This window comes from Labrus bergylta, chromosome 1 (assembly GCF_963930695.1).
Source record: "Labrus bergylta chromosome 1, fLabBer1.1, whole genome shotgun sequence".
Lineage (NCBI taxonomy): Eukaryota > Metazoa > Chordata > Actinopteri > Labriformes > Labridae > Labrus > Labrus bergylta.
This window is the reverse complement of record NC_089195.1, coordinates 16,995,700-17,022,830: the sequence shown is the minus strand read 5'-3', so window position 1 is coordinate 17,022,830 and position 27,131 is coordinate 16,995,700. Positions and strand designations below refer to the sequence as shown.

Here is a 27,131-nt window from a genome sequence, read left to right as displayed (position 1 = left end):
TACGGTTAAAAAAAATAAATAAATAACAGCAACATCGAGTACTCGTTCATTAGGTAATCCGAGTAATCGAGTACAGGGATTACTGTAAATTCCCATCCCTAATGAAGACACCCCAAAATCTTAAATGTACTTTAAATTAAATACATTGCTTGCTTGTCTCATGTCACTGATAAAACTATGTACGCACAAATTCAGGCTTTTTACAAATGTGCATCTGAGTGTAATTACGTCAGCCTTCTTTTGAGTTCTTAATTGTGAATAAACTTCAGAATTCTTTCGTTTTGGGTTCATTCTGCTGCAGTAATTCAGATTACAGACTGTGTCATTCTTGCTAATAAGAGTGAAGCTGCCACTCATCTGAGACTGATTGACAGGCACTTTACAGCTGAAACAGAAGGCTGAAAAGCTGCTTCCAAGCAAGAAATCCTGCAGCCAAGCTTAGCTGGTTCATGGCCTAGCTTACAGGTCATCACCCCGGATACAATTTAGCCTCAAGACGCTTGATGTTACGTTAATCCGGACACAGTTCTTGGAAAGGCTTTTTAAACTAACAGACCTAAGTTAACCTCTAGGGGATTATGAAAGCAAACGTGATGGTGTTTGGACATATCTGGGAGGCAAATGTTTGCAGGTTGTGTTTAACCAACTGGAATAAACACCATGACCATGAACAAAAAAAAACAAAAAAACCTTTGTTTTGTTCTCAACACCCTGGATCCTGTTCACCATCTTGTCTTTTATGTCCTTCATCAATTTCTTTATTTTCTGTCCTACCAGTTTACTGCCAGAACTTTGCGCCTAGCTTCAAGGAGAGCGAGATGAACGCCATCGCGGCCGACATGTGCACCAATGCCCGCCGCGTCGTCCGCAAGAGCTGGATCCCCAAGCTCAAACTGCTGATGGCCGATAGCGACGCTTACTCCGCCTTCCTAGCCGACAGCGTGAAGATGGAGGCAGACGGGCTGGGGGCGGAGCAAGGCTTTGACCCTGCCTCCCTGGAGGCTGTGGCGGCAGCGGCAGCAGCAGCAGCCGCCGCAAATAATAATGAAGCAGGAGGCGGAGCTTCGCAAGCAGACGCTCTCCAGGCGGCAGGAGGAGACGGCAGCACTTTGTTTTGAGTGAGTGAACGGACAGATAGATGAATGGACAGACGGACAGATTGATGGAGGGAGGGGTGGTATTTCCCTTGAGGTGATGAGTAGCGAACGGTAGAAGCGATGACACATGTCGCTCGTCCCCTTAGACGCCACGATGTGTTTGGGGATCTGTTTCTTCTTCTACACCTCATTTTTGTTTTTCTGTTCTGCTTTCCTTTCTACATTTCTGTCTCTCTCTGCAGCCCAGAATGCTTCACTTCTGGTCTTCCTCCTTTCTTTCCAGGCGGAGAGAGATAGAAAGACATAAGTGAAAGGTAGCAGAGGAAGGAGGTCCCCCCCCCCTCCCCGGATCTCTTCATTCCTCTGCAACCTTTTAAAACCTGATTGTTCAGCCTTTATTTGTTCTGGGTTTTTTTTAAGAGTGTGTACTGTCACTAAGGCCCGTTTTCTTACTATAATCAATCACAGATATTCCCTGGGGAGGGGTGGGGGGGGGTGAATCTGTTTGGAGAAAGTGATATTTCCTTCCTCAAACTCCGATAACACTGTTGTTTTTTATATTGAATGTATGCGTGGTGAAGCATCTGGACCGCAGCGTCCGCGAGCAAGCTTGTACAGAAGCCCCTTTTTATTTGTTAGTTCACTGTATTTCATCTTGGAGAGCGTGGGGTTGAAGAGGTGAGGGGTTGAAATTAATATAAATATGTATATTGGCATGGTCGATGATCTCCCCAACCTCCGCTCTTTGACCCAGTGCCGGGCATGCTGGGACATGGACCTAACAGCCCTTTAAGAATCGTTTGTGAGTCTTTGACTGACAGTATATTGACCGATGGGAAAAACTAAGATTTGTTGCTGGACTAAAAACTTTCCCTCCCACTTTTTTTAATCCTAAAAAGAACATTTTTGTTGTACTAGTTGTGTTAAGATTCTTACTTTTTTCGTGTGTGATTTTTGCAAAGGCCAACGTGTTACTGATGATTGTCAAAGAGTTTGCGCGTAATGCACTGTTACTTCCTGCGGTATGAGTACAATCGAACTACGTTTTTATCAGAAAGAGAAGAGAGGGTTTTTTATTTAAAGAAAAAATGCACAAAAAGAGACAAAATAGAGGCTAAAATCAAATTTATATCCAAGTTTATCTCCCGTTTTTATTTTTTTTTATTTTTTTTTTATAAATCTGAAGAAATGTATGAATAATCCAAAAGTGAGAAACTAGTTGTGTGTGTTTGTTCGTGTGTGAAGTCGGGCGGTCGTGTTCATTTGTTTTTCGGCTCATGTTTGAAATGTTTCCCCTAAGAATACTAGCAGCAACGCCAGTTAGCGGCACAAGTTTCCTCAGGCTCTGCCGCTTGGCTGCATGCTCGCCTGGCATGGACAAAGGTGCTAATTCAGGCATTGCTACATTGCAAAAGGAGCACAGCACTGTGTGTATATGTGTAGGTGTGGTGTGTGTTTGAATGGTGTGCCGCAGCAGAGAGAAAGGGAGAGATAGAGAGAGGGGGAGAGTGGGGAGGCCAGACTGTGTTCTTTTTTTTTTTTTCACATGCTCAGTGGATTCATTCACCCATCACTGCAGTGAGCACACATACACGCTAATATGCATTTGGGCGCTGTCAGACGCATCAGCTACAGTACGCTAAAGCGATGTGGGACTTAAAGGGGAATCGCACCAAAGCAGAGCAGAGAGGCTGCTGCTCACACGTCAACACTCACCTTTATGGCAGTTTGTGTTTTCTGAGGCTAAAGTAGATGAATTACAAAAAAAAAAGTTTCCAATCCATCTACTGCACTGTTCTGACAGTGAAGTTCATTGCTTTATGTGAGGCAATTAAAAAAAAAAGAAAGCTGCTAAATAATGGAAACCGCAGAAGAATGTTGGCATAGAAACAACCCTGAATGTCAGATTGCAGTCATATTCCCTTCTCGTACTTTACTTGTGTGGCTGAAAATTAGCTGGAGTGCAGAACTAGATGCTTCCTCTAGAAAATGTGACCTCCAGAATTCACAATACATCTGAACATGATGATCACTTAAACTCGTGAGAGGGCGGCTTTCTTTTGTTCGGTGTGAACTGCGGTATTAGGGCTCCAGGCGAACTTTTTCATCTAGTGACAGCGACTTTGTGATGTTCAATGGATTTTTGCTACTTCTAATGGACTCTCCAATCTTTTATCAAAATCTCTTTCTCTCTGGGGGTATAAAACTATTGAATCAATCCCAGGTAGACAATAGAGTCAATCTTTGTTCTGCCATCAGAGTGAAAAGACAAAGAGCAATTTGCCAACCGCTAATGTGTTTAAAAGGTTTTTTAGCTCAAACTAATATGCTACCCATCAGTTTGTCTCTCAGAATTGTAAAAAAACGATACAATCCGATACATGTTTAAAGACCAAGGCTGGATTAGTTTTCTGATGCCGTCAACACAATATACCAGTTATAAAGAAGTTGACCAACTACTCACAGCTTTCTCTTGGTGGCGGTAGATGATCTGGTGAGTTTCACTCTGGAGCCCTACATGTTGAGTTTCTCTGTGTGACAGCAAAAAAATGATGAGATTGGAATCCGACGTTGTTCCTGTGAAAATCTGGGATTTAGAGAAAACACAGCAGACCCATATCCTGAGTAAGGATGTATTTCCACAGCCTTAAGGCTGACCTTGCATTTGCCAGAGCTTGTGATCACTGGTGATCAGATTTGGTATTTTTGGAAAGCAATGCACCAGAATCTGCAGAGGGCAGCATTTTGACTGAAGAGTCAAAGGTTTCCTGAAGAGGGGAATGTATACGGTGTTTGATTTGAAGAGAATCCAGGAGTTATGTTCTCATCAACAATATACAACCCTGTGGAGCGCTACATATATATCACTTGAAAGAAATTATAGGCTGATACTGGCTTACCGCTGATATATGACTATCAGTGTTTACGATTTTTTTTTGACATGTGCTGATATGAAATGTTTTAATCAGAACAAAGAATGCAGAAGACAAAGCTTGAGGTCACTCGGTAACGGTGTTATCACACACTTTACCCAGCCGACTCCACAACCTCACGTTCTGTGGAGCATCACAGCTAAAACATTTCATTCACCCTCTAGTTTGTTATGGTCTCAAAAATCACAAAAGGTCAGGGCTCTGTTTTAGTGGTACCTGTCCTGTGTGCTGACTCTTCATAGCTGTAAGGTCTTGTGAAATTGGAATTGGATACAGTATTCCCAGTATGAGTGTTTTTTTTTTGTAAATTATGATAATCTGGAGGACCAACACTTGACAAATCTTAGATTGGCTTAATGGTAGACTAAACGTTTTCCTGACACTGATCGATATGTTCGTTTTGAGAATATTTGGCCTGTTTGGATGTTTTTACTTTTAAATGACAAGAACCTTGAAGCACCTTATTGCCACTGTGGCATCAGAACCTGGCAGAAGCTGCTGTAATGAAGTGTGAATCACTGTTTGTAAACTGTTGCTGTGTAGACACACACACACACACATGCACACACAAACACACACACAGACTGTCAAGGTGAAGGGCCTGTTGTCAAACTGTCTCTTAAGCAAGATATAGAATCGTCGAGGCACAAAAATCGAATCATTGAAATGAACCAGTAGAAAAACCAAAAGTTTAAGTGTTCAAGTTTTGTAAAACAGTGTTATTAAAATAATGTCTGTTTTTTACAGCCTGGCTTTGAGGAAAGATGTTTACGTTTTTTATATATTTACATGATATTTTATATCATGTTTTTTTTATTCTTAGGCTATGAGTCAAAGAAGCCCTGTTGGGGGGGTGTAAGATGATGTGGGGGTGTTTGTTTTAAATGCCCTTTTTTTCCCCACCCTCTTTTCTGAAGCACATGGTACAGTCTGTGGAGACTTAACTGAGTTCAATAAGTGCGGACAGAGACAAGAAGAAAGAGAGATACAGAAAGAAAGACTTTTAAAAATGATCGTGGGGGGGGGGGGGGGGGGGTAGGTAGGGAGGAAGAGTGTTTAGACAGTTTGCACATTTCTGTCTTTTTTTTTTTACAATCTTTTTTATTCCAACTCTTTTATTTTAAAAAAAAAAGTCGCCTTAAATGAGAAAAAAAAAAAACGGGGAAAGATAGAGGGAAGAAGAGGACAGTGTGAACCTCCCTAGAGAGGAGGGATGAATGAGTAGGGGAGGAGGGGGGGGTGGCTGGGACGCTTGGATGATTTGGTGTGAATGCATGCGTGCATACTGGTGTGTGTTTTGTGTGTGGCTTTTTTGTTGCAGAGTGGGTTATTTGAGAGCTGTTTGTAGAGGCTTTGTGTGTGTGTGGGCGTACATAATACGTGGGTGTGTTTTTAATGTCTGTGTGCTGCGTATGTGCATATTAATGTATGTTTGCAGCCCCGTTTCCTTCCCTGCATCTCCATTTATGGCATGTTAATGTCTGCCTCCTCGCTCCAAAGAGCTTCACACAGAGGCACAACTGTGTGTGTGTGTGTGTGTGTGTGTGTGTGTGTGTTCAATGCGCATGCCTATGCCAGGCTGGGTCTGCTGCCGCTGCTGTTTCGTCTCGATCTATGTGCTGCATACGTGTGTGTCTGGCTCCATGCTGTGACTGCGCATGTCTGTCACTGTGTGTGTGGGTGGTTTGGGTGCTCAGCTCTGCAAGGTCTGTGTGTGTGTGTGTGTGTGTGTGTGTGTGTGTGTGTGTGTGTGTGTGTGTGTGTGTGTGTGTGTGTGTGTGTGTGTGTGTGTGTGTGTGTGTGTGTGTGTGTGTGTGTGTGTGTGTGTGTGTGTGTGTGTGAGTGAGTGGGTGGTTTGTGCGCAGAGGTTGAGATGAATGGCTGTTTGTTTTTGTCTGCCTCCTCTGCCTTACACACACACACACACACACACACACACACACACACACACACATCTGCAGAGCGACATATATCTCCAGCACAGAGTCTATACATCTGTACTGTATCAGAGCTGCAGACGTATGTCGGCCATGTTTCTTGTAATGGCTCAGCTGTTTCCTGGATGAGCAACTTACTTTTTTTAATCGTACAAATCATGTCTTCTTTTCCAGACTTTTATTTTTATTTACCTTCTCAAACATCCCATCTACGTAGTTTTACTTGGGACAGCTGCACAGCTTAGACCAGGACACTGAAATGTTGCCCCTCCACTTTTTCCCAAATCTCATTTTTCCCTTCTTGCCTTCCTTCTCTGCCTTTCCTCTTTGTTATTATTTTGTTTACACCTCTCTGCCCCCTCGTCTCCTTTCTATGTATACATTACTATATCTTCCCCTTGCTTCACCCCTGTCTCTCGCTCTCTTCTCTCTCTCACTCTCTCTCTCTCTCTCTCTCTCTCTCTCTCTCTCAATCGCACACATACACATAGGAAGGGGCTTAATAGTGTCGGTCCCTCGTCACTTCATTACGTAAACCATCTTTTTATTTTTTTCATCCACCGCTTCTTCGTTTGTGTCGACTCCATTTTCTTCATGGGATGCAAATCCCCTCCAAACTCTCACCCGTATATCTGCATCCCTGTGTGTGTGTGTGTGTGTGTGTGTGTGTGTGTGTGTGTGTGTGTGTGTGTGTGTGTGTGTGTGTGTGTGTGTGTGTGTGTGTGTGTGTGTGTGTGTGTGTGTGTGTGTGTGTGTGTGTGTGTGTGTGTGTTGCCCAGCCCCCTCTCACAGGACAAAGTGTTGTGATTTTTGTGTGTAATGCACCTTTAAATAATCATAATATCGGTAGACAAAGATCTATCTGTCCCTATATTCCCCCAGTCTGCTGCTGTCGACGAATCAGAGCATCCACACGAGACATGCAGCCAATCATGACGCGATAAATGACCAGACTGTTTGAACCAAGACTCCAAGCGGGGTTAAAAAATAATTACAATCATCCCAGGCTTGAGCAGTGAGGAGGGAGAGGAAGAGGAGGGAGGAGGGGTGTCATTCTTCCTAAGGAGGAGATGTTTGTTAAGAATCTCCCAGGACAGATGAGGCATTGCGGCAGTCTGCCGTCACATGAGCGAAGCCACAATCCAGACAAAGAGACAAGAGTGAGAGGAGAGAGGGGGGGGGAGAGAGGGGAGGAGGAGGAGGAGGTGATGGACTCTCTCTGCCCCCGTGCCACCAGAATAAATACCTGGGTGCATTTTCGCAGTGGGGTGGGGTTGTGGGCTGAAGTGAATCCACTCTAGATTTGTCTTAAATTGACTCGAGCAAGACAAGTTCCATTAAGATTTGTCAAACAATCAAGAAAAAGGAGCTTTTGTCCCTCTTTTGAGGGAGGAAAATTTGCACTAAATATCTGTAAGATATAAAAATTGTTTTAAGTGTAAAGTCACCCATTTAGGCAGAAGAATATGAGGTCCCTACCAGCAGAAATTACATTAAGAGGAAACATTTTCTTTTGAGATATTTCAAGATAAAAGTCAAAATGTTGAGAGTCAGTTAGAACTTCCAGAATAAGCCAAGTTTAATTTATATTCTTGAAAATGTTTAGGAAGATATCCTCCTCCTCTGGCGTAGTTTGCCTTCACGTTGCTCTAATGCTGAATCATTTGACTGACAAGTTTTTACTGCATTGTTTGTCGCAATATATAATTTTTCCAACTTATTTCGAATTTTACTGTTGACGATTGTTCGCTAAATTATTCTTATTTCCAGCTTAAACGTCACATATCCACTCTTCTACTTTAATGAGACACTGGGACTTTTTTTATCACTTCAATTTTATCCTCAACATTTTGACTTTTTTCTTTCGACGTTGAAAATTCGTAATCAGAATGCCAAACAAAACAAAAACTCTCCACCAGTTTCTTCTTCTCAAGTCCTGGCCTGATACTCTGACGCTCATCTAGCCGGATGTTTTAGCCCGCTGTCCTGTTTGAGCACTGCCATGCGATAATGTGACGTTTTCTTCAAATGTAGACGAGAATTCTTTGGCCTCTTTTGTTAGTTTGTGTGATTATTAAATGCAAATCTCCTTCTCACGTCAGCAGATAGAAAGGTCAAGAAACGAAGCAGAACATGGAACAGGAAATGGTCATGAGACGTAGTGTGGATAAACTGCTTGCAGCACGGTGGATCCTTTCCTAACGTGCTCGATACAAAATCTGGACTAAAGGCGATCCATCACAAGCTACAACGCTCCGTCACAGAACGAGGCTTAAAGAGTTAAATGACTGTTCAGTTCCCAGTCAACAAAAACACGTTCACGCTATAGGAATGTAGTTCAAGTATGGTAAACAGTTTTGTAATCATAAATCAGTAACTTTGATCACTGTGGAGGACTTTAAAGGCAAAGATTGTCAGCGCTGTGATTAGAAAGGTTTGAGGAGGACTCGGCGAGCTTTGAATCCACGTCTTCAGCTGGATGTCGATGTTCTCCCGGGGCCTCGGCTTGTCGACTAGGTTGCGCAGGCGTTTTAAATTGTTTTGTTTTTTCCGAGAAACGTGGCGTACTTTAAAGCACAGGAAAGCTGATGTTTATCTTTAATATCGGCCTGTGCCTGTTTGTCGTCTTATTTCCTCTTTGATTTGGAGGAAGTGTTAGCAGTTAGGAGCCGATGCTGCTGAGAGGAAAAGAGAATGAAGAAGTTCTTGAACTCTCTACTGCCCTGCAAAGAGCAAAAGAGATGAAAAAAGAGAGACAGAATCTTCATGTGACCTTTACCTTTGTAGGGCAGCTATCGTCTGAGCACAGTTTGTTTTTTAAATGTTGAGCGGGGCCAGAGCAGGCTTCTTTTTAAAAAAAATAAATAAGAAAGCGACGAGTTCGGCCGTGCTTTTAGAAGAGCTTTGTACACATTTCACTTTCTTTTTTTCCGATGTCCTTTTACATTTATTTTTCTGTTGCTGTTATGTTTTTGTTTTCTACATTTGACGCTAGTGTACTGTAGCCCTTTTGAGAGTTATTTTTCAAGACAGATGGTACTAACAATTTGAACATTAACACCCGTACGTAGAGTTTGTTTAAAGAGAAAAAAGACAAAAAGAGAAGGTGGAGACATGTTTAGCTGTAAAATAGTTTAGAGAAAGAGAACCACATATTTTTGCATTATTGTATGACTGAGGTGCTGCGGGGAGGTGGGGGAGGGAGGAGGGTTTTTTTTAATGCTGGACCACATGTTTGGTTATTACTGTTGTCGAGGCGAGATCTGCGGGAACTCGATGGATGGATCGACTGATGGATGGACGGTTAAGACAAAATTAAAACACTGTTGGGCTCACATCATTTTAAGACTACAAGTCTGAATGTCTGCTCTGGTAATAATCTCTCCATGGAAAAACGTGTTGTCTTGACGATGCCAACACATTTCTTCTCAAAGTTTGCATGAACTTCCATCAAAAAAAAAAAAAAAAAAAAAAATCGACCAAAATTAACCTTACTTGACTTGGTACTCATGCCAGCTTTTATCAAAGAATAAGCTACTGCTGCTTGAATGTTTTCTTTTCTTTAATGTCCTCCTGGTGGACCAGTGGCTAATGCAGCGTAGAGAGAGGGGGGGGGGCCTCATCCACTGCAGTACCTACCAGCTTCACCAGAGGGCGATATATCTCACGAAGCAGTGATCCTACACAAGCTAAGATTGTAACTAAAGAGTCTTGATCACTGTATTCACCTGAGCACCTTAACAGCAGACCGCCGGAGGCTTCTGCTGCTCATTTTTACATAATCCGACACAAGACGATAACCAGCAGAAACGTCCACCAAAACGTGGGACAAGATGCCAAAAAATCAAGTTGTTGGCAGATTGAAAGTTGCTGACATGACTTCCTGAACACAAAAAGAGAGAGCACCACAGCCAATTTCTTATTTTTTTTTTTGCTAAAGACTCGTCCATCCACGACTTTATCCGTCTGTTTTTCTGCTTCTTATCTCCGTCTCCGCTGCCGATCCACAGAGGGGAACACAAGTGACAAAGAGAGAGTGAAATAATCTTTAAAAAAAAAAAAAAAAAAGCACCTTTGGGCGAGTGCTCGACTGTCCAGTAGAGCCAAAGCCCTCTGCACCTTTTGTGAGCACGCTCACTCTGTCACTCCCTGTCTGTGGTTTGGATGCTGGTGTAAACAGCGATACTTTACTTTTTTTTTTTTTTAAAGGGGGACGGGAATGGAGTTTCAATGTGAGGGTTCTTTTTGTAAGTTCCTTATTTTTGTTGTTTTGATCTTTTTGTACTTTTATTCCCTTTTTTAATTTGTATGTTTTATCTTCTCTTTTTTTAATGACATTTGGTTGTTTACTGTAAAGACAATGATGATGATGATGATGATGATGATGTGCCCATCGACCTGTCTCCCCCCCAGGTGGGAAGTGGGAGCAAAGACTGTGCATACTCTCCTCTGCATGGGGTTGAGGGAGGCGTTAAAGCGGGGAGAGTTTAGGTGGGTGACGGGTACCAGTGGAGGATGGAGATTGGAGATGATTCTGACAGGGTTCCTACACAGATCCAGGCACTGATGTGAAGGGGATTCTGATCCCTTTTAAAAAAAAAAACAATCCAACAAAAATCGCCATAACAGCAAGAACCCAGCAAGCGTTTGACATTTAAAGGGAAAGTTTGGTGTTTTTGAAGTCAGGCTGTATGAGGTACATGTCACTAGTAGTGCACTGCAGGCTGATGCACACCTGTGTGGTGTGTGGGAGGAGGACTAAAACAAATTGGTTTGCTGACTAAAGTTCAGCGCTGACAATTGTCTAAATATAGTGTACACTTACAATGTCATTCATTTTTAGGTGGCATTTTCTTCAAGTTAGCGGTACAGATAGCCTCTAGCGTTTCCTGTGACTAATAATCTTACTATTGACATCTGCCTCACACTACTGTCCCTTTAATAAAAAAAAGAGACCTTCATTTTAAAATCAATGAAAAGCAGCCTGGATGGACGACTTGAATCTCCTTTCAGATTTCGTCAAAACGCTTGTTGGGTTTGACTTGTGCTGTAATATTTACAGCATTGAATTACAAAATATATGAGCAGGTTGTTGGTTGTTTAACACTTTTCAACACATTTCTGAACCCTATCAAACTGTTAAAGGAAGAATTCACCCTCAAACACTCAATCTGGTGTCATAAATCACAAGTTTTGGTTCAAAGGGAACACAGAGCTGTAGTATTTCTCACTCTCAACTGTATCACCAAACTGTTCTGAACACTTTGGATGCAAATCCAGCAAAGACAAAAAAAAAATCCACAAAAAATAAGTTAAAAACTGTCCTTGTAGCTCTGATTTGGTCTCCACCATCTCCCAAAAGAAAATTGACAGTTCTAAACCTTAACCATCTAGTGCCAGACGTTGTCTTTCTGCTGTATAGAGCACTGGAACTAAAGGTCAAAACAGTCAGTATAAACAAAACAATGAGCCCAAATGTAATGTGGAGCAGAAGGCAGTGCAGCAAGAAGAAAAAGCAAATGCATTCTGTTAAATCTAAAAAAACAAAAAGTGGCATATTGAATGCAACAACTACACCAGAGTGAAAGCAAAGGGTGAATTTTTCTTGAGTAGGAACCCTGCCGAGAGCCTGAAGGAATGTAAGAAGTGGTGTAATTTAAGTGTGTAAAAAACTGGCTAAACTTGAGAACAGAGGAGCGAGGGAAGTGGATCTTTGAAATCATAGGCTGGACCTCATCAACCTCAAACGCCCTGACCTTTGCCCCCTTCTCCCTCATCTCCTCTTTTTCCTGCTTTCCGCAGGTCTGTAGTCTTCTATCCAGAGACATTTATTCCGCTTTTTCCTCAAAATCCCCACACACCAGAGACAACTCATACACTCACAAATAGTAAATATACTGTAAATGTATAAATGAATACAAAACAGGCAAACCTCTGAGATACAGAAACTCGCACGCAGGCACGCCTGCACGCCTGCACACTCAGGACGTGTTGCAGGTCGTGTGTGTGCCTGGCTTCGTGTCACTGATGCAGTTAAAATAAAAAAGTACCAGTTTACCTCGGGAGCTCTCAGCCATAGCAGACCTTAATCCCCTCAGATATGTCAGCGCTGCGAGCAGCTTCTGAACTGCTGTGGCTGCCGTTACAAAGCAGGTACATTTTTTTTGTTTGTTTTTCAGGAACAAACCGAGAAGCCTCAGCAGAGCAGTCTCGGACCATTTTGAATGCATTCAACGCAGGGTTTTTACAGGAAACAGGACTCCATGTCAACACAGTCTTACCTCAGCATCATGCTACAGAACAGGAAGGGGGCGGGGCTTACATACCGTATATATGATCATAGCAACCGAGAATGACTATTTTTTATTCCCTCTCTTCCTTGTCTCTGGTGTAGTCGGGTGAAAAGTAACTCCGCAGAACTCTTTTCTTTTACTCGTTTTTTCCAGTATAAATATATAAATATATAAACTGTACATTATGACATAGAAGCACTATCAAAGTTTGATTGTTAGATGTGCACTCGCAGCATGAGGTATTATTCTTTATTATTCTTCATAACCCAGAAAAAAAGTGACGTAAGATAAGAAGAGCTTTTTGAAAAAAAAAAAAGTCTATAAAAATGAACAAAAACAAATAATGCAGTAGCGTCTACTGATGTCAAAGAAGATACTGACCTCACCCGCCAAACACACACAAAAAACTCATACGCCCCCCCCCCACCCCCAGATCTGTACCTTAACCCTGCCATGTGACACAGCCCTGCCCATCCAACTGATCGCCCTGACTCCGCCCCCTGCCCCCTTCCCCGCCCCTGTGTACATGCCAGTGTTTCCCCCATGTGTTCCAAGTGCCAATAACTTTGTGAATTCCTAACTGTGACCCAGTAATAAAGATAATTGCACATTAACTACTGTAAAGAGAAAAAGAAACCAGACTGATTCAAAGTGAGGAAAAATCTGAATATCTGAATTAAAATGTTTTTAACAAACAGGTCTGACCCTTTGGCTGTAATGCGTCTTCATTTACCTTGTTGTGTTCCAGTTTGAGTCGATGATATGTCAGCATTTCTTTTGTGTGTGTGTGTCTTTAAACATCTATAAAGATGAAATACAACACTTTTACTTCTGAACACTGGCCAAAAAAAGAATTAATGACATGTTGGATCGTCCATAAGTTCTTAAGATGTCATTTATTTAAGTTTTTTCCTTAAATATTGTCGATACTACAACTGTATCCATTAGGGGTGGGGAAAAAATGATAAGGTAACATATTGTCGTCCTGACTGAATGACCTTGACCATCAGCACCCCACAATTAAGACAAATAAATCTTGCAGAGTTTGTAACATTTCATGCAAGATGGATTTGTAGATTATTTTTATTTTTTTTAAATAAGTTTTTTACAACTGATGGATGTATCTCCCTGATGCTGCACACATTCCCAGGCAGGTCTGCATGTGTTGGACTCCTTCCCACTGCCTGCTCGTCCTCAGCTCTCCCTGCAGTCATAAAGCCACCGGGGACACGCTCCGCTCTTACAGCTCAAGTAAACACAACGTCACATGATGGGTCTGCTGCCAGAAAAATGTGTGACGATGTTTCCATATGAAGAGCAATTACAGCTCACTCCGATAACAATATACAATTTGATGAAAGCTTTTTCACCTGAAGTACAAATCAGAGGGGTGGGACATGAGTGAAAATCAGAGGAACACTGAAGTTTCTGTAGCTTCATGTTGAAGTTTAATGAACATTAAAACTGAACCGAGCACTTTAAGAAAAGAAGGGAGCACGCAGGCCGCAAAGGGCAGTCGCACGGCAATGACTGACATGATTTCTGTAAGGAGAAACAGACAGCAGATCTTGAAACAATGCAAACCTAAAAACACTGGCAAAAAATCCCAAATCAGTGCACATCGGAAAAGAGCTGCAAATGACAGAACATGCTGCGAAAAGCAGATGGCAGACAAGCTGCAAGAAAAGTAAAAAGCCAATAAACGGTGCACTATCAAAAAGGTCTGTGGGTTTCACTCAAGTTCTACCATTTGCTGCACCTTTCTGTAGTTGCATTTGTTTGAGACTTAAGCACGTTTTTTTGTGTCTTCAGTCTGTTCCCTCTAATGAGAATCTTTCTGGTCGGAGAGAAAGGAAAAACAAACTCATAAAGCAGAGCAGCAAATCTCCAGAAATGTGTGGCTTTGAAGAACATCCAATGCAGGTCATTTTTGGAGGGAAATTGTACATTTCTATACTCTGACATTGACTTCACTGTTTCATCTGCAAAAATAAACTGAAGTTTAAGTTGAGTTACACTCAAGAAAAACATCCCTGTAGAAAAATATTTTTTGTGTTTGATGCCTGACCAGTTAAAGAGTTATCTGCACTTTCACTGACAGCGATGTTTAGTGTCATTATTGTGCTTTTATTAAGTACTCCTCGAGGGGTTTCCTTAATCATATGAAGACCACAGAGTTGAGGAAAACCCACCTGATGACTCAGACAGACGTACTGTAGTGTTTATAAAATAATAAATTAAGAGTGTATTCCCCTCATATCATGCCGAGTATATCTCCAAGTACCTTGAAGTGTACAAATACTCTACATAATTGGGTCATGTTTACAGCTACTGTAGCTCAGCTACATTTATGTGACAGTTTCAGCGGTTGAGTAGCAAAGGGCTGATATCTTTAGTCAATACAGTAATTGTAACGTCAGGAGGAAGGTCCCAAAATTCACCTTCAATACCAACAAGGTGCTGCTTCATGTTCTAGACAGTCACCTAACTGGAACGTGATCTCACAGGACGGATGGCAGGTGGAAGATTATGTCAGATGTTTCAAAACTGTGTTCAGTTAAGATTTTATAAATGTGTTAAAAAAGAAAATCATGTGAGCACTCAAATATTACAATGCGACTTGTCTTACAGTTTCCCCTTCTTTGGAAGAATAGAGTTCATTTTATTTTGAATCAAAGGCCAAACAGCCACAGACTAAGATGCTCAGTGTGATGCTTTTCTTAGACTGTGCACAGCCCTTCACACAGTGTCCATTTAGAATATGCTGTATAAATAAATCTGTGGTGGTCATTTGACCCAGATCAAGACACAAGCTAAAACAACTGATACAGATGTGACAGTTCAGGATTGTCCTATAAAGTTCAATCCAAACAGAAAGCACTTGACTTAACTTTATGGGAGAATTAAAGCAGAGTTTGAGAAAGCTCTGTGTGGCTGCAGATGCCTTTACCTCCACAGACCTCTGCTGTGCATGAGGTCTTGCAGTGTGACTCATGACTGGAGTTGAAAATCACTCGAGTGCTTCATTTATGCTCGCAGCACTTTTCAGTTAATTTTCCTCACTGAAGCGTTTAAGGGACGAGGCCCTGAATATGTAAGAGAACATTAAAAGCATACACGAACCACGGGGGGGTTGGAAGATTAAACACAAGAGCTCTATGGAAAAAAAAAAAACATCCCTGAAAGCCATCTGAATGCAACCCTGCATGCCTGACTTTTGACTTTTTTGGTGCAGATTGAGTAGAAATTATTTTTTTCTTCTAAATGAACAACCTTTTCTGAAACTTGGCTACAAAAGTGAAACAAATCAGACAGGATTAAACATACGATTGTGGAGGAAACATGTAATTCACACAACTTCAAAGCATCATCCTGTATCTATTACACAGGACTGCACACACCCTAGCGTGGGCAGCGTTACCTGACATGACACAAAGAGAATACATGACCTGTAGAGTCCAGCAGAGGGCGCTGTGAGCCTAAATGAAGGCTGCTGTCAGAGGCATCCTGCCCAGCAACTGTTCGTCCTCTCATTAGCAAAAGCTTTTCAATAAAACAGGCGAACCCATTCGCTCCGAGCCAAGGTTGTCTCTCATCGCTCCAGTGAGAGGAACAAAACTGCAGCCAATCGTGTGCTTCTCCCGCCTGCAGGGCGCCAAGGCGGCACGCTGCAGACCTCACATCACCTGTCAAGAGATGGATCGGGGGGGGGGGGGGGGGAGGATGAAAGGAACCGCTGCTGTCCACTGGCAAGAAGATCGTGGATCTGTGCATGGTATGGAAAAATCAGCACGTGGTGTCATCTTCATTAAGAGCCGTCTATTCTTTTGATTTGACCACAGCAGCTGATTTCACCCTTCCATAAATCAATCTGTTGATTAGTGAGATCAGCTGCTGCCATGTTTGTGTAATTATCACTGCTCTCTTCTCGTACTTGCTGATACATTCCCTTTCGTTTTGACATATAGGCACATTAACATACTGCACAGTCACATTATAAAAATATATTTAAGGCAACACTGAAAAACCCAGTCACTCCCCTAAATCTTCTCTCTCCCACGCTGCTGCTTCTGTCGGCCTTAAACACAAAAACTGCATTTTTCTTGCAAAATATCGATCAGCGTGACTGAAAGTGATTCTTCAATATCAACAACTTTATATCAACAAATACTTTCACTCCTTTAAAGCACTTTTAAAATGTAGTTTTACGTCAGCATCATTCAAAAGTTAGTACAGATTATAAAAACAAGTCAACTCCTAACGTCACCAACCATTGTTTTACAATGTTGTTCAGTTTCAACAACAAAACAAAGTTAACCGTCAATAAACGCTCGATTCATGTGAGTTTCAAACTTCCACGTTAGTAATGACAGGTCAAGAAATATCCTGGATACGCCTTGATTTGCAGATTTGCGTTTTAAAGCTGACGGCAGCAGACTCCTGCTCTCGCCCACCCCTCGTTCAGTACCATTTTTTTTTTTTTTTTACAAAATGCACCAGTATGAAAATACCACATGGGGTTTTCCCTTCTACTAAAAGCAGCTTCGTTCACAACAATCATTAAAAGCAGAGGGGAGAAGGATTCATATCTCTGCAGGCCACCTCTTCCTCCTCGGAGTGATGAAGGGAGGGAGGGAGGGAGGGATGGGGGGGGGGGGGGAGAGGGGGGGGCAGGACACGTCCCTTGATACTGTTTCTTTTCATCCGTTTGTCCGTCTGTCCGTCCTTCATCAGAGAGGAGACACTTAACGTAGTTGAGAGGTCAGAGGTCACCAGTATCAGAGGGCAAAGAAGAGGATGAGGACAACAATCAGTACGGCGACAAGCACAGCGATAGCGCACCACTGTCTCCGACCTGAGCAACAAAACAAGGGAGACAAAAAACATCGAGTTATTCATTTAAAATCAACATTCAGTAGTATTAACCTGATGTATTCCACGAGTTAGATGAATGACAAGAACAACTCTGTTCTAGTCTTCATTACTGACAACAATCAGCGACACAGAAATGTGAAACCAACTTCAATAACTGATCTCTCCGAGCTAAACATCAGCATCTTCTAACTTCTTAACTGTGAAGATTCCCAGCTATTTGAAGTCATCACTTCATATTCAGGGAGATAGTGGTGAACTATTTCAGCACATTTTTAACATTTTATAGTTCAAACATTTCATTGCTCCATCATGATTATAATCCACAGGTTATGAGAAAAAAAAAACGATTGTTCCACTACAAGTGGATGTAGAAATAATTGGTTTCTTGATCTGGGAAAATCTATAAATATTGTGCTTTCCTTGCGTTGGATCATTTTAGAGACGAACAGGTAAAATAAATTGAAAGTTTCACAGCCCCCGACAAATACAGCCTCAAGATTTTAAAGCGAATTTAGTAGAAAATGTGAACCCACACTCTCAAGAGACTTTTCCAAACTGTTTGGGCTCAGTACTCAGGAGTTTAAAAAGTAAGTGTGTGTATTATCTTACTGCTGGTCATGTGTGACACCTTCTCCAGCTTCTTTAGTACTGAATCCATCCGGGATGATGTCTGGTCCATCTCGTCTCCAAAATCCCCCAACATGCTGAGCAACAACAAGAGGAGCACACCGTCACTGAAACAGTCTAACGGCAAGAAAAAAACACTCAGAATAAAAAGGCAAGGATGCCCATTAATGACGCTTAACATCAAGTCAAAATGGACACACTGAAAACATTTATTCATCAAATAAATGCACAAATGATTCAAGTGTTAGTATACACCGAGAAAGGTGCGGACATTTACAACTCTTCAGCGAATCGAGGGCGGAGAAAACATAACGTTGTCCGAGAAGTGTCGAACGAAAAAGTCTAAACTAACTTCTCTTTTCATCGAAGGCAACTGTGTTTTACAACATCCCACAATATTTGAGTTTTGGATGAAAAGTATGAACAGGCATGTTTTCTATTGATGCATGTCTGTCTGAGGGTGACGATGTTTGTCCTGAAGGTGGTGCTAGAGGAGAGTTCAAGGGTTATGGTGACTCGTTGGTGACTTTAAGGTGAGTCAGTGTTTCCTGATTCCAAAGTAATATTTCTTTAGCCTACTTCCTGAACACATGTACCTGATCAAACACTCAGCCTTCTGTCCACATAACAAGCTATCAGGAAATTATAATAAATAGATATTTATACTTTTTTTTCTTCTTTTTATCATTATTAATAATTTAAGAGAGGACAATGGCGTCTCTTACTGTGAAAAATGTTACTGTTACTGTAAATTAAATATCTTATCTGTCAGCTGTAAAAAGACTAACACTCTGACTGACTTTGGTTATAACCCTCAGATGACCTCCGGTGACCTCAGAGAGTGGCAATGAAAGGTAAACATGAGGTCTAGGATTGCTACAAACATAATCGACAGTTTTTATAATCAATAATTGCTACCCTAGCCCCCTTCAAATGAATCATAACTGCCTGAAGCCAAAATGTAGGCATATTTATTTTATTAGCTCCAAAACTCCAAAGATATTCAGTTTACTGTCAGAAAAGACAGACACGCTGATAAACAATAAAAAGGCTAACCAACAACAGAGGTCAGTGTCATTATCTGTTTACATTAAAATGTTAAATGAACTGTTTGTGTGGCAGTATGCTGTGTTTCTGTTCACTCACACAGCCTGCTCGTCCAGCTCGTCCCCTATGCGTCCTGACATGTCTTTGAGGACTCTGATGCTGCCTGACACCAACTCCAGCTGCTCATCCTGCTCCTCCATGATCAGCTGAAATACACACACACACACAGTTTGTTGAGATTTATTTGAACTGGGGCTGGCTGGGTGATGTATCTGGTAACAGAGTTGTAGTCAGGTCACCAAATCTTGAGTCTGAGTCCAGTCCCATCTCACTTAATGTCTCTGGGTGCATGCTGGACAGATCTGTCTGTTATAATTTGAAGTTGTCCCCGTATTCTCCTCAAAGGTTCATTCTCATATCGATGATGTCGTGCTTGCATTTCCTTTAACTCTTTGAAAAGTAAAACACGCACCTTGTGGCGCCTCTTCAGGCATCATGACAGGAGCTGTTACTGAACAACGCGGCACATGGACACGCCTGACAGCTCTTTACTCAAACCTGAATGTATTATTAGGGCCTTGTACCAACAAAGACAATAAAACTGTCTTTACCATTAATAATAAACAATACTAAGTCCCCCTCTCCGTCTTCCAGTTCTGAATGCAGTCAATGCTCAAGTCTGCTCAAGACCAGGTCGAGTATAGAGTTCTGAAATTCAGGATACATGTTTATCACAATGATGTCATGTCTCAGCTGCTTATGAGTTCTTAATAATAATAATAATAATAATATTAATAATAATACATTGGTTTTATATAGCGCTTTTCTAAAAACTCAAAGATGCTTTGACAAAAACATAAAACAAATCAAAAAACGACGAGGACAGTACAATGAAGAAGTAATGTGGGGGGGGGGGGGGAGGGGGAGTTAATGGTTGTAGGCAGTGATGAAGAGGTGATTGGCCGTGTGCTTTGGTCTGATCCACACTGTTACTTCACACTTACAGCTCGAGGACTGTGAACAAACACTGTCTGTTTTTTTAACGGATAAGAACGGACAGGAAGTGAAGAGGACATATTTAATTAATTCAATAAAAATGAAATGTTCTTGAATAAAATCACAACGCCGTCCTCAAGTGTAAATCTTGTGCACTGATTTGTCCAGACGTTGTGTTAACACGGGTCACATTTGACATTGGTAATACTGAGACTGATTGTATTACAAGGCACTTTGTTATCTGCTTGAAAAAAAGACTGACACACATTTTCATTTGACAGAGGAGTTGAAACCCCCCTGGGTCAGAAATATTCACTTTCATCTCTCTATCAAAGACGAGAAAAGTGTTTCCATTTGATTCGAACTAAAAGCCAGCTCACGCAGGAAGTGTGAAGACAAGGTTTCATCATTTCGAACCACAGGAAACGGGGACGGCTTGTTCTTGCTTTGACATCGAACAAAAATCAACTCTCCACCTACGTTTAACCTCCTGTCACTTTGTTCACAGCGTGACTCTCTGCTTGTTGATGGAGAACTTGTTTTTATTAAAGCACTGCAGCACAGCAGGGAGCCTAAACTCTCACTGTGCTCCAATTCTATTCCTTCAGTGTGAACCTTTAGGTTGAATCTGTTTCTAAATATTTGACATTACTTAATAGAATAAGCATTAAAAAAGAGCATCAGGCTGATAGTGAGAGTACTCTCTTAAATAATACGTCACACAACCTAATCTGAAATGATTAATAAAGCCTTCTTTATTTCTCCTTCTTCTTGTGTCTCTCTTTACAGGGATTTTTATTATTATTGTCATTTTACCAGTCTCATACTTTAAGGCTGTCGGCAGCAACAAAAAGAAGAAGCACATTTGATCACAAGAATTACGTTGAAGCCCTTACTGCTCATTTTGCAGATGAAGCTTCCATTCGTGATTTAATCGGAAAGGTATTGCATCTACATGAGAACATATGTATCCGTCCCTCTGTCCTTCTTTTGGATATTTATATAACATCTATTTTCATATTTACATCTTCTGCACAATTCCCCTCGCTTTAAGTCCCCCCCCCCTCTTTACCTGCTGTTGCTCTTGTTGCTCCTCGATGTATCTGGAGTTTGCAGACACCATATGAGCCTCCAGTCCTGATGACCTGTCCTGACCTGTTGAGGTCAGCAGAGCCTAGACAGACAGACAGACAGACAGACAGACAGACAGACAGACAGACACACACAGACAGACAGACAGACAAAGACACACACAGAGACACACACACACACACACACAGAGCATTAGGTTAGCAGGAGGAAAATAAGAGTGTGTGTTTACATTTGATGTTACAAAAGTAGACCAAGTAGTGGAACAATGTGGGTGTGACGGTTTCTTTTACAGCTGCTTCTGACCACACTCTCCAAATCACAGGATGACGAAATCAATAGTTTGGTGAATCAGACAGAAATGTGTCAGAGCGAGCTGCCAACACAGCAGCTAGGAGTGTGAAACAGAAGTTTAAATGACCAATGACTGAATCAGTGGAGCTGTTACAAACTACGAGCTGATTTCATATTGTCACACTCTGAAGAAGTCTCAAATGAAAACTAGTTTATCTTTTTTTAATGAAACACTTTCAAAGCCTCTCAAAAAATATTGAACAGTGGAAGCAAACCAAATGTTTTAAAGGTCCCATATTATGCTTTTTCTTGTTTTATATGCTCTTTAGTGTGTTTTCCAAGTGTCCTGTGCATGTTTAGGCACATCTATGTGCAAAAATTCAAAGTCCGTGGAAATGCGGCCTCTCCTACGTCCTCCTGTTAGCTGTAGCATTAGCTGCATGTAACGCTCTGTTCTAGCCCCCCTCGATAAAAATTTGTCAGTGCGGCGTCATTGTCTGTGTGAGATCACTGATCTAAGCCTGTTGGCTCGTTGTGGCAAGACCAGCAGCTCATGTTGAAATCTCCGAGAAGTGTGCTGAGCAACTGACCAATAACGCCAGAGCGGATCGGCAGACCAATCAGAGCAGACTTGGCCCACATGGGGTCTAACAGTGTGGGCTCAGCAGAGTGTAGCTGACAGACTCAGAGCATTGAGGGAGCAAGGAGGAGCAGTACATGAAAACAGACACTTTTTTCAGACTTTAGCTATTGTGAACGTACAAAAGTAGGTACATAGATTAAATATATGAACCCCAAAAAGGGTAAAATATGGGATCTTTAAAACACAAGATGTTATATAATAAAAGTGTGTGTATTTTGTACCTCATCTTTGTAATCATTTCATGTGTGATATTGTTTAAACCTCCACCGACCTGTCTGTTCTTCTTCTCTGCCTGAGCCACAGCAGAGGGGCTGGACAACTGATCCTTCATCTCCTACACACACACAGACACACACAGACACACACACAGACACAGACACAGACACAGACACAGACACAGACACACACACACACACACACACACACACACACACACACACACACACACACACACACACACACACACACACACACACACACACACACACACACACACACACACACACACACACACACACACACACACACACACACACACACACACACACACACACACACACACACACACACACACACACACACACACACACACACACACACACACACACACACACACACACACACACACACACACACACGACAAATGAACACAGGTAAATTGTTTATATTTCATTCTATGATGCCAAAGAACATCTGGCAAAGGGACTGTTGATTAAGATTAGCCTTCTGGTTAACTCAAGTACATTTATATCCATCTGAATGTTGATTCATGTATACTGTCCCTTTTCAGCTAAATAAATAGATAAATGATATTTTTCAATCTCAGTGAAGATCTCTGTGCCAGCCTGGCTCAGAGCAGCTTTGTTAAGTAAACTCTTCTTCTGTTCCAAAAAAGCTGGCGGGGGACTTTGAAACGTCAGAAAGTTGTTTATTCCGTCTCAGTGAAGCTCTTTGGCTCAAATGAATCAATCTTCCTCAGGTCTATTTTAAGGATTTCACCTTTGACTGGTGTGTTATAAACTGACTCATTTTTACCGCCGTGCCGTCAACGTGGACGTTTCTTCAGTTCAGCTTGACGGCAGGTAAACAGACGGATAGGTACTGATGGATAATCAATAACAAGTCTCCTCACAACACAAAGAGTAAAAACAGAGAAATCAAATCCTCTGAGCTTCAATTGCTGCTTCGACTCATGTTTGACTTTGTCTTTATTAGAAACACTCGAGTTGCCAAAACAAAACAGAGCCCTTCCTGGTAATGTTTGTGTCTCTCTTCCAACATGGCCGCTTGCCACCACAAGAAACTCCTTCACAATAAAAGGTACAAATGCTCCTGTGAAAAACTAACGCTCTTATGTTTAGAAATCTGATGATTAGAAGCCACGGATAAGCTGACGTTTGTATTCTTTTTTTTTAAATTCAGTTTGAACACATGTACTGTGCAGAGTCATAGGAGTGTGTTAAAAGTGATAAATATATAAATAAAGTTATTATTATTATTATTATAAATAATGAAAAGAATAAGAAAACACACGAGGGAGGTTAAAAGAAATAAATCTAAGATTAAATTACTAAATATAATTGAGTGCAAATATAAAGAAATAGATTTTATTTTTTATGTGTCTGATGTATACGTGTATGTATAGTTTTTTTAAAATTGCAAAGATACTACATTTTTCAGTGTACTCATTTCTTGTATCTCTACTAGTCGTGATCAAAGTATTTTCACATTGATTTTCTGCACAAAAGAACAGACCAGAAGAAGATTTGTGATATGACAGGAAACAACAACACTATGCAGGAGGAAGTCAGAGCAAACATTAAGAGTAGTTCTGCTTTACCTGGACGGCTGACCTGGTTCTCTCCACAAAGTCTCTCCTCTCCTTAAGTTCATCTTCTCCCAGTTTAAACTTCCCCGGGTTCGACTCCACGATATCTGAGCAGGGTTAAAGACACCAACTCGTCCCCCTCCTCTTTTCCAAAACACTTTGAAGGCCTTCATTTGAGATTGTTTACACACATTTTAGGAGACTAAAAGGTTAGAAAGTTCACCAGGACCAATTATATGTTGACTCTGGAAACAAACATGTGTACCTCAACAATGTTATCTGACTTATGGTTATTTAAAAAGTATTTTATTGTTGTCTTCTTATTCAATTTTACCTACATCCAGTTAGAACTGGGTGTCAAGGGGAGCAAGAAAAAATAATATTCTATTTCAATTTAACTGAAAAAAAAATATTTTCAGTCCTGCTGAACTGTTTCATATTATCAGGATTGTCAACATTATTGGACTCTCTCATGATGACCATAGTGGAAAGAGTTTTTTTTTCTGTTAAAAGGATACTGATGGTTTCACTGAGGTCCTCCAGGTCCCAATCTATGGCCCTCAGACAGTTCCTCAGTTCATTGGTGCTCCAATCCAGTTCATCGCGACTCACCTGAGACAACAGAAACCAAAAAAAACACTGTAACTAAATATACTTTACTAACATTTTTGTAATGAGCTGCTGATGTGTACAGAACTGCTTCACATGAAGGAGCTATGGTTGTATGTAATGGGACGTGTGAGTCATCAGGACTCAACTCAACAATGACAGAAAAAAGACTATGTTTGTGCTATATATAGATTTAAAGACAGTGTTGCAAAAACAAAAACATGAAAGGGGATTTGTTGGGAATGCACATAACACTTTACTACAGGACTGGTGTGTTTTAAATAGCTAACCTGTGAGTCATATAATCTACCATATAATAGTATCTTATCAAAAAATGTAATATAATGTCAATACTGTATGAGCAGAACTTCCAATTAATGTTGAGAACATGAATTTATTATCTGTTAATCTGTTGATGATTCAATAGCTGCGTGGTCTGACGAACGTCAGGAAACTGTGAAAATGTCACAAACACAGAAAACAAGAACACGCAAGAAGTTCGAATCATGGAAGGTTTAATGTTTCCTTAACAAATACTCAAACTAGTCATTTTATTATCAGAATTCATGATGTTCGCTAGTTTATTATGTCCCCCAAGACACTGGTTTTGCTCTGCACGTGTAACTTCAGCAGTATGTGACACATAAAACTCATTTATTCAGACTGGCCTTTATATAGTGTTTTATATCAATTCAAATCCTAACATTACTGTATTGTCTTTTTATCCTACTACAATTTTAAATATTTTCCTCTTATATATTTATTTTAATATCTTGTTGCTTTTATGTGTCATATTTTAATGTATTTTATTTTTATACATACATTTTATTTTTAATTCTTATTGGTGTGCATTGGTCTCTCAATGATTCTATAAGATACTTTTCTGCACTCTTGTTAAGCACTTTGAACTGCAATTTCATTTATCTGAAAGGTGCTATATAAATAAAGTTTGATTGATTGATTGATATGTTGTCAAACTGGTGAGTGTGTCTCCTTATTGAACACCATTTAAAACATTTGCATTGCTTTACTTTCTTCTAATGATGAATCACATGTGTTGAACTTCCTTTCCCACCATACTGTATATGCTGACTTAAGATCCTCTGCTCATTATGATCATAATAAACTTTTTCTATTAGAGAGTTAAGTCAGTCAGGACAGTGTGTTTGGACTAAATAACCACCTACCATCAGTGGGACATTATTATTTCAGGGGGGGGGGGGGGGGGGGCAATGGCATGTGGTGATCTCACCTGTGTCCCATCCTGCAACAGTTCCTCCCATCTATCAAAAAGGACCCGAGCACGAGACAAGGCCTTCTGCACCTCCCTTTTATTTACACACAGAAGCACACAAATCATTAGCAGCACATAAACTGGGACTGTACTCTGCTGCGACCCTCCCCGTTTAACCAAAACAAACACAGAAGTTACATTTCACATCCTTCTCTAACTTCGCAGCGTCTAGAAAACTACCTAACATGACAGTCCCAAAGCCGAGCAGGTGTTTCTACAGAGGGAACTAAATAAAATCTGAGCGATTACTCAGTGAGGGACTTTCTTTTGTAAGCCTAAACAAACATCAACAACCTGGCTACCCCGGCGCAGCTGGAAGCGCTGATGCTAGTTAGCTGCAGCTAGCCGTAGAGCTAACTTTGGCAATATAACTTTTTATTTCATGGAAACGAAACAACTATATATCGACTTGGGTTTCAAACACTTAACCTCCGAAATTATCTGAAGGAAAGGGTAAGTTTTAGGTCTTATATTCGTAAATTTCTTACCCCTTCACAACGAAAAATGGGTCTTCTAACGACATGATGGTTACTTCCGCTTTAGGCACAGCGCATGCGCCCTTAGAAGGAATAATCAAAGGGTGTTCAATGACACTCTGCGGTTTCTCCCACTTCGTTGAAAACACATATTGAGCTTTTCTAACGCACATTATCAACTTAATGTCATTTATAAAGGCCACACTGTTTTAACACGAACTATATCTGATGTCTGATGACATCCTGTTCCATGCAACCCATTAAAATAGTGTAAAAAAAAAAAAAAGTCCATGTACATAGAAAGGCCTGCAAAGCTAAAATTCGTTATGTTTCAATTGTGGGCTGTAGATGGTTAGTGCAAGACTTTCAGCAACAATGGCTAGAGGAAACTGTCTTGACATCTGGAGAAGTGGGCTTCTTGAAACAGAATAGGCTACTAGTACTGTTCACATCTGTGTTAGATTAGTTGCCATGGTGACGTCTATGCAAGCACTGCCTGGGTTTGTTATTAAGCTGGATAGTGTTGTAGACAAAAGCAATTGACTCAGTTTAACTCTTTGTGAACACGTTGTCCAAACATTGACACAACCTTTTTTTCTAGTACTATGGTATGTACCATGGTATACCATAATATTTTGTAAGGTACTATGGTATGGTACCATGGTAGCCTACGTACCATTTTACGGTCGGTCTACATGGTACTATGGTATGTACCATGGTATGTACCAAAGTATATAGTACATAGTACATACCATGGTATGTAGTAGGCTATATGCCATGGTACGTACCATGGTATCGTAGTAATATGGGAGGTACTATGGTATGTACCATGGTACATACCATAGTACCATGTACCGTAAAATTGTACATATTATCCCATATTACTATGATACCATGGTACGCACCATGGCATATACTACATACCATGGTATGTTCTACCGGTATGTACTATATACCATGGTAGGCTACTATGGTACACTATGTACTATGGTACACCATGGTATGTACTATGGTACACCATGGTATGTACTATATGGTGTGTACTATGGTACACCATGGTATGGTAAACTTTATTATGGACACCAGGCCATCA

The 27,131-nt window shown here is 41.0% G+C and overlaps 2 protein-coding genes across 3 annotated transcripts in view; one reads left to right on the top strand and one right to left on the bottom strand.

The window, feature by feature from the left end:
• nacc1b (nucleus accumbens associated 1, BEN and BTB (POZ) domain containing b) overlaps positions 1 to 12,964 on the top strand; it is a 34,437-nt gene extending 21,473 nt beyond the window's left edge. For both annotated transcript variants that reach the window (XM_065955328.1, XM_029279315.2), the window contains exon 8: positions 778 to 12,964. In XM_065955328.1, the coding sequence (XP_065811400.1) occupies positions 778 to 1,118 (341 nt within the window). In that variant the 3' untranslated portion in view covers positions 1,119 to 12,964. The remainder of the gene's footprint in view (positions 1 to 777) is intronic.
• A 2,620-nt stretch (positions 12,965 to 15,584) lies between these two features.
• LOC109991587 (syntaxin-10) lies at positions 15,585 to 26,164 on the bottom strand. Its single transcript, XM_020643918.3, has 9 exons — positions 26,051 to 26,164; positions 25,521 to 25,596; positions 24,178 to 24,271; positions 23,672 to 23,766; positions 22,103 to 22,165; positions 20,878 to 20,979; positions 18,909 to 19,015; positions 17,745 to 17,839; positions 15,585 to 17,115 (listed from the first exon to the last, which is right to left on the bottom strand). Exons 1-9 carry the CDS (start codon positions 26,083 to 26,085, stop codon positions 17,039 to 17,041), a joined length of 744 nt encoding a protein of 247 aa, XP_020499574.1. The 5' UTR covers positions 26,086 to 26,164; the 3' UTR covers positions 15,585 to 17,038.
• Positions 26,165 to 27,131: the final 967 nt, after the last annotated feature.

Coding starts and splice junctions, on each gene's coding strand:
- LOC109991587 (XM_020643918.3), bottom strand. CDS start 26,085: ATGTCGTTAGAAGACCCATTTTTCGTTGTGAAGGG. Junction 24,272..25,520: donor TGTTGCAGGATGGGACACAG/GTGAGATCACCA, acceptor CTGTTGTCTCAG/GTGAGTCGCGATGAACTGGA. Junction 17,116..17,744: donor GGTGTCACACATGACCAGCA/GTAAGATAATAC, acceptor TTTGTTGCTCAG/GTCGGAGACAGTGGTGCGCT.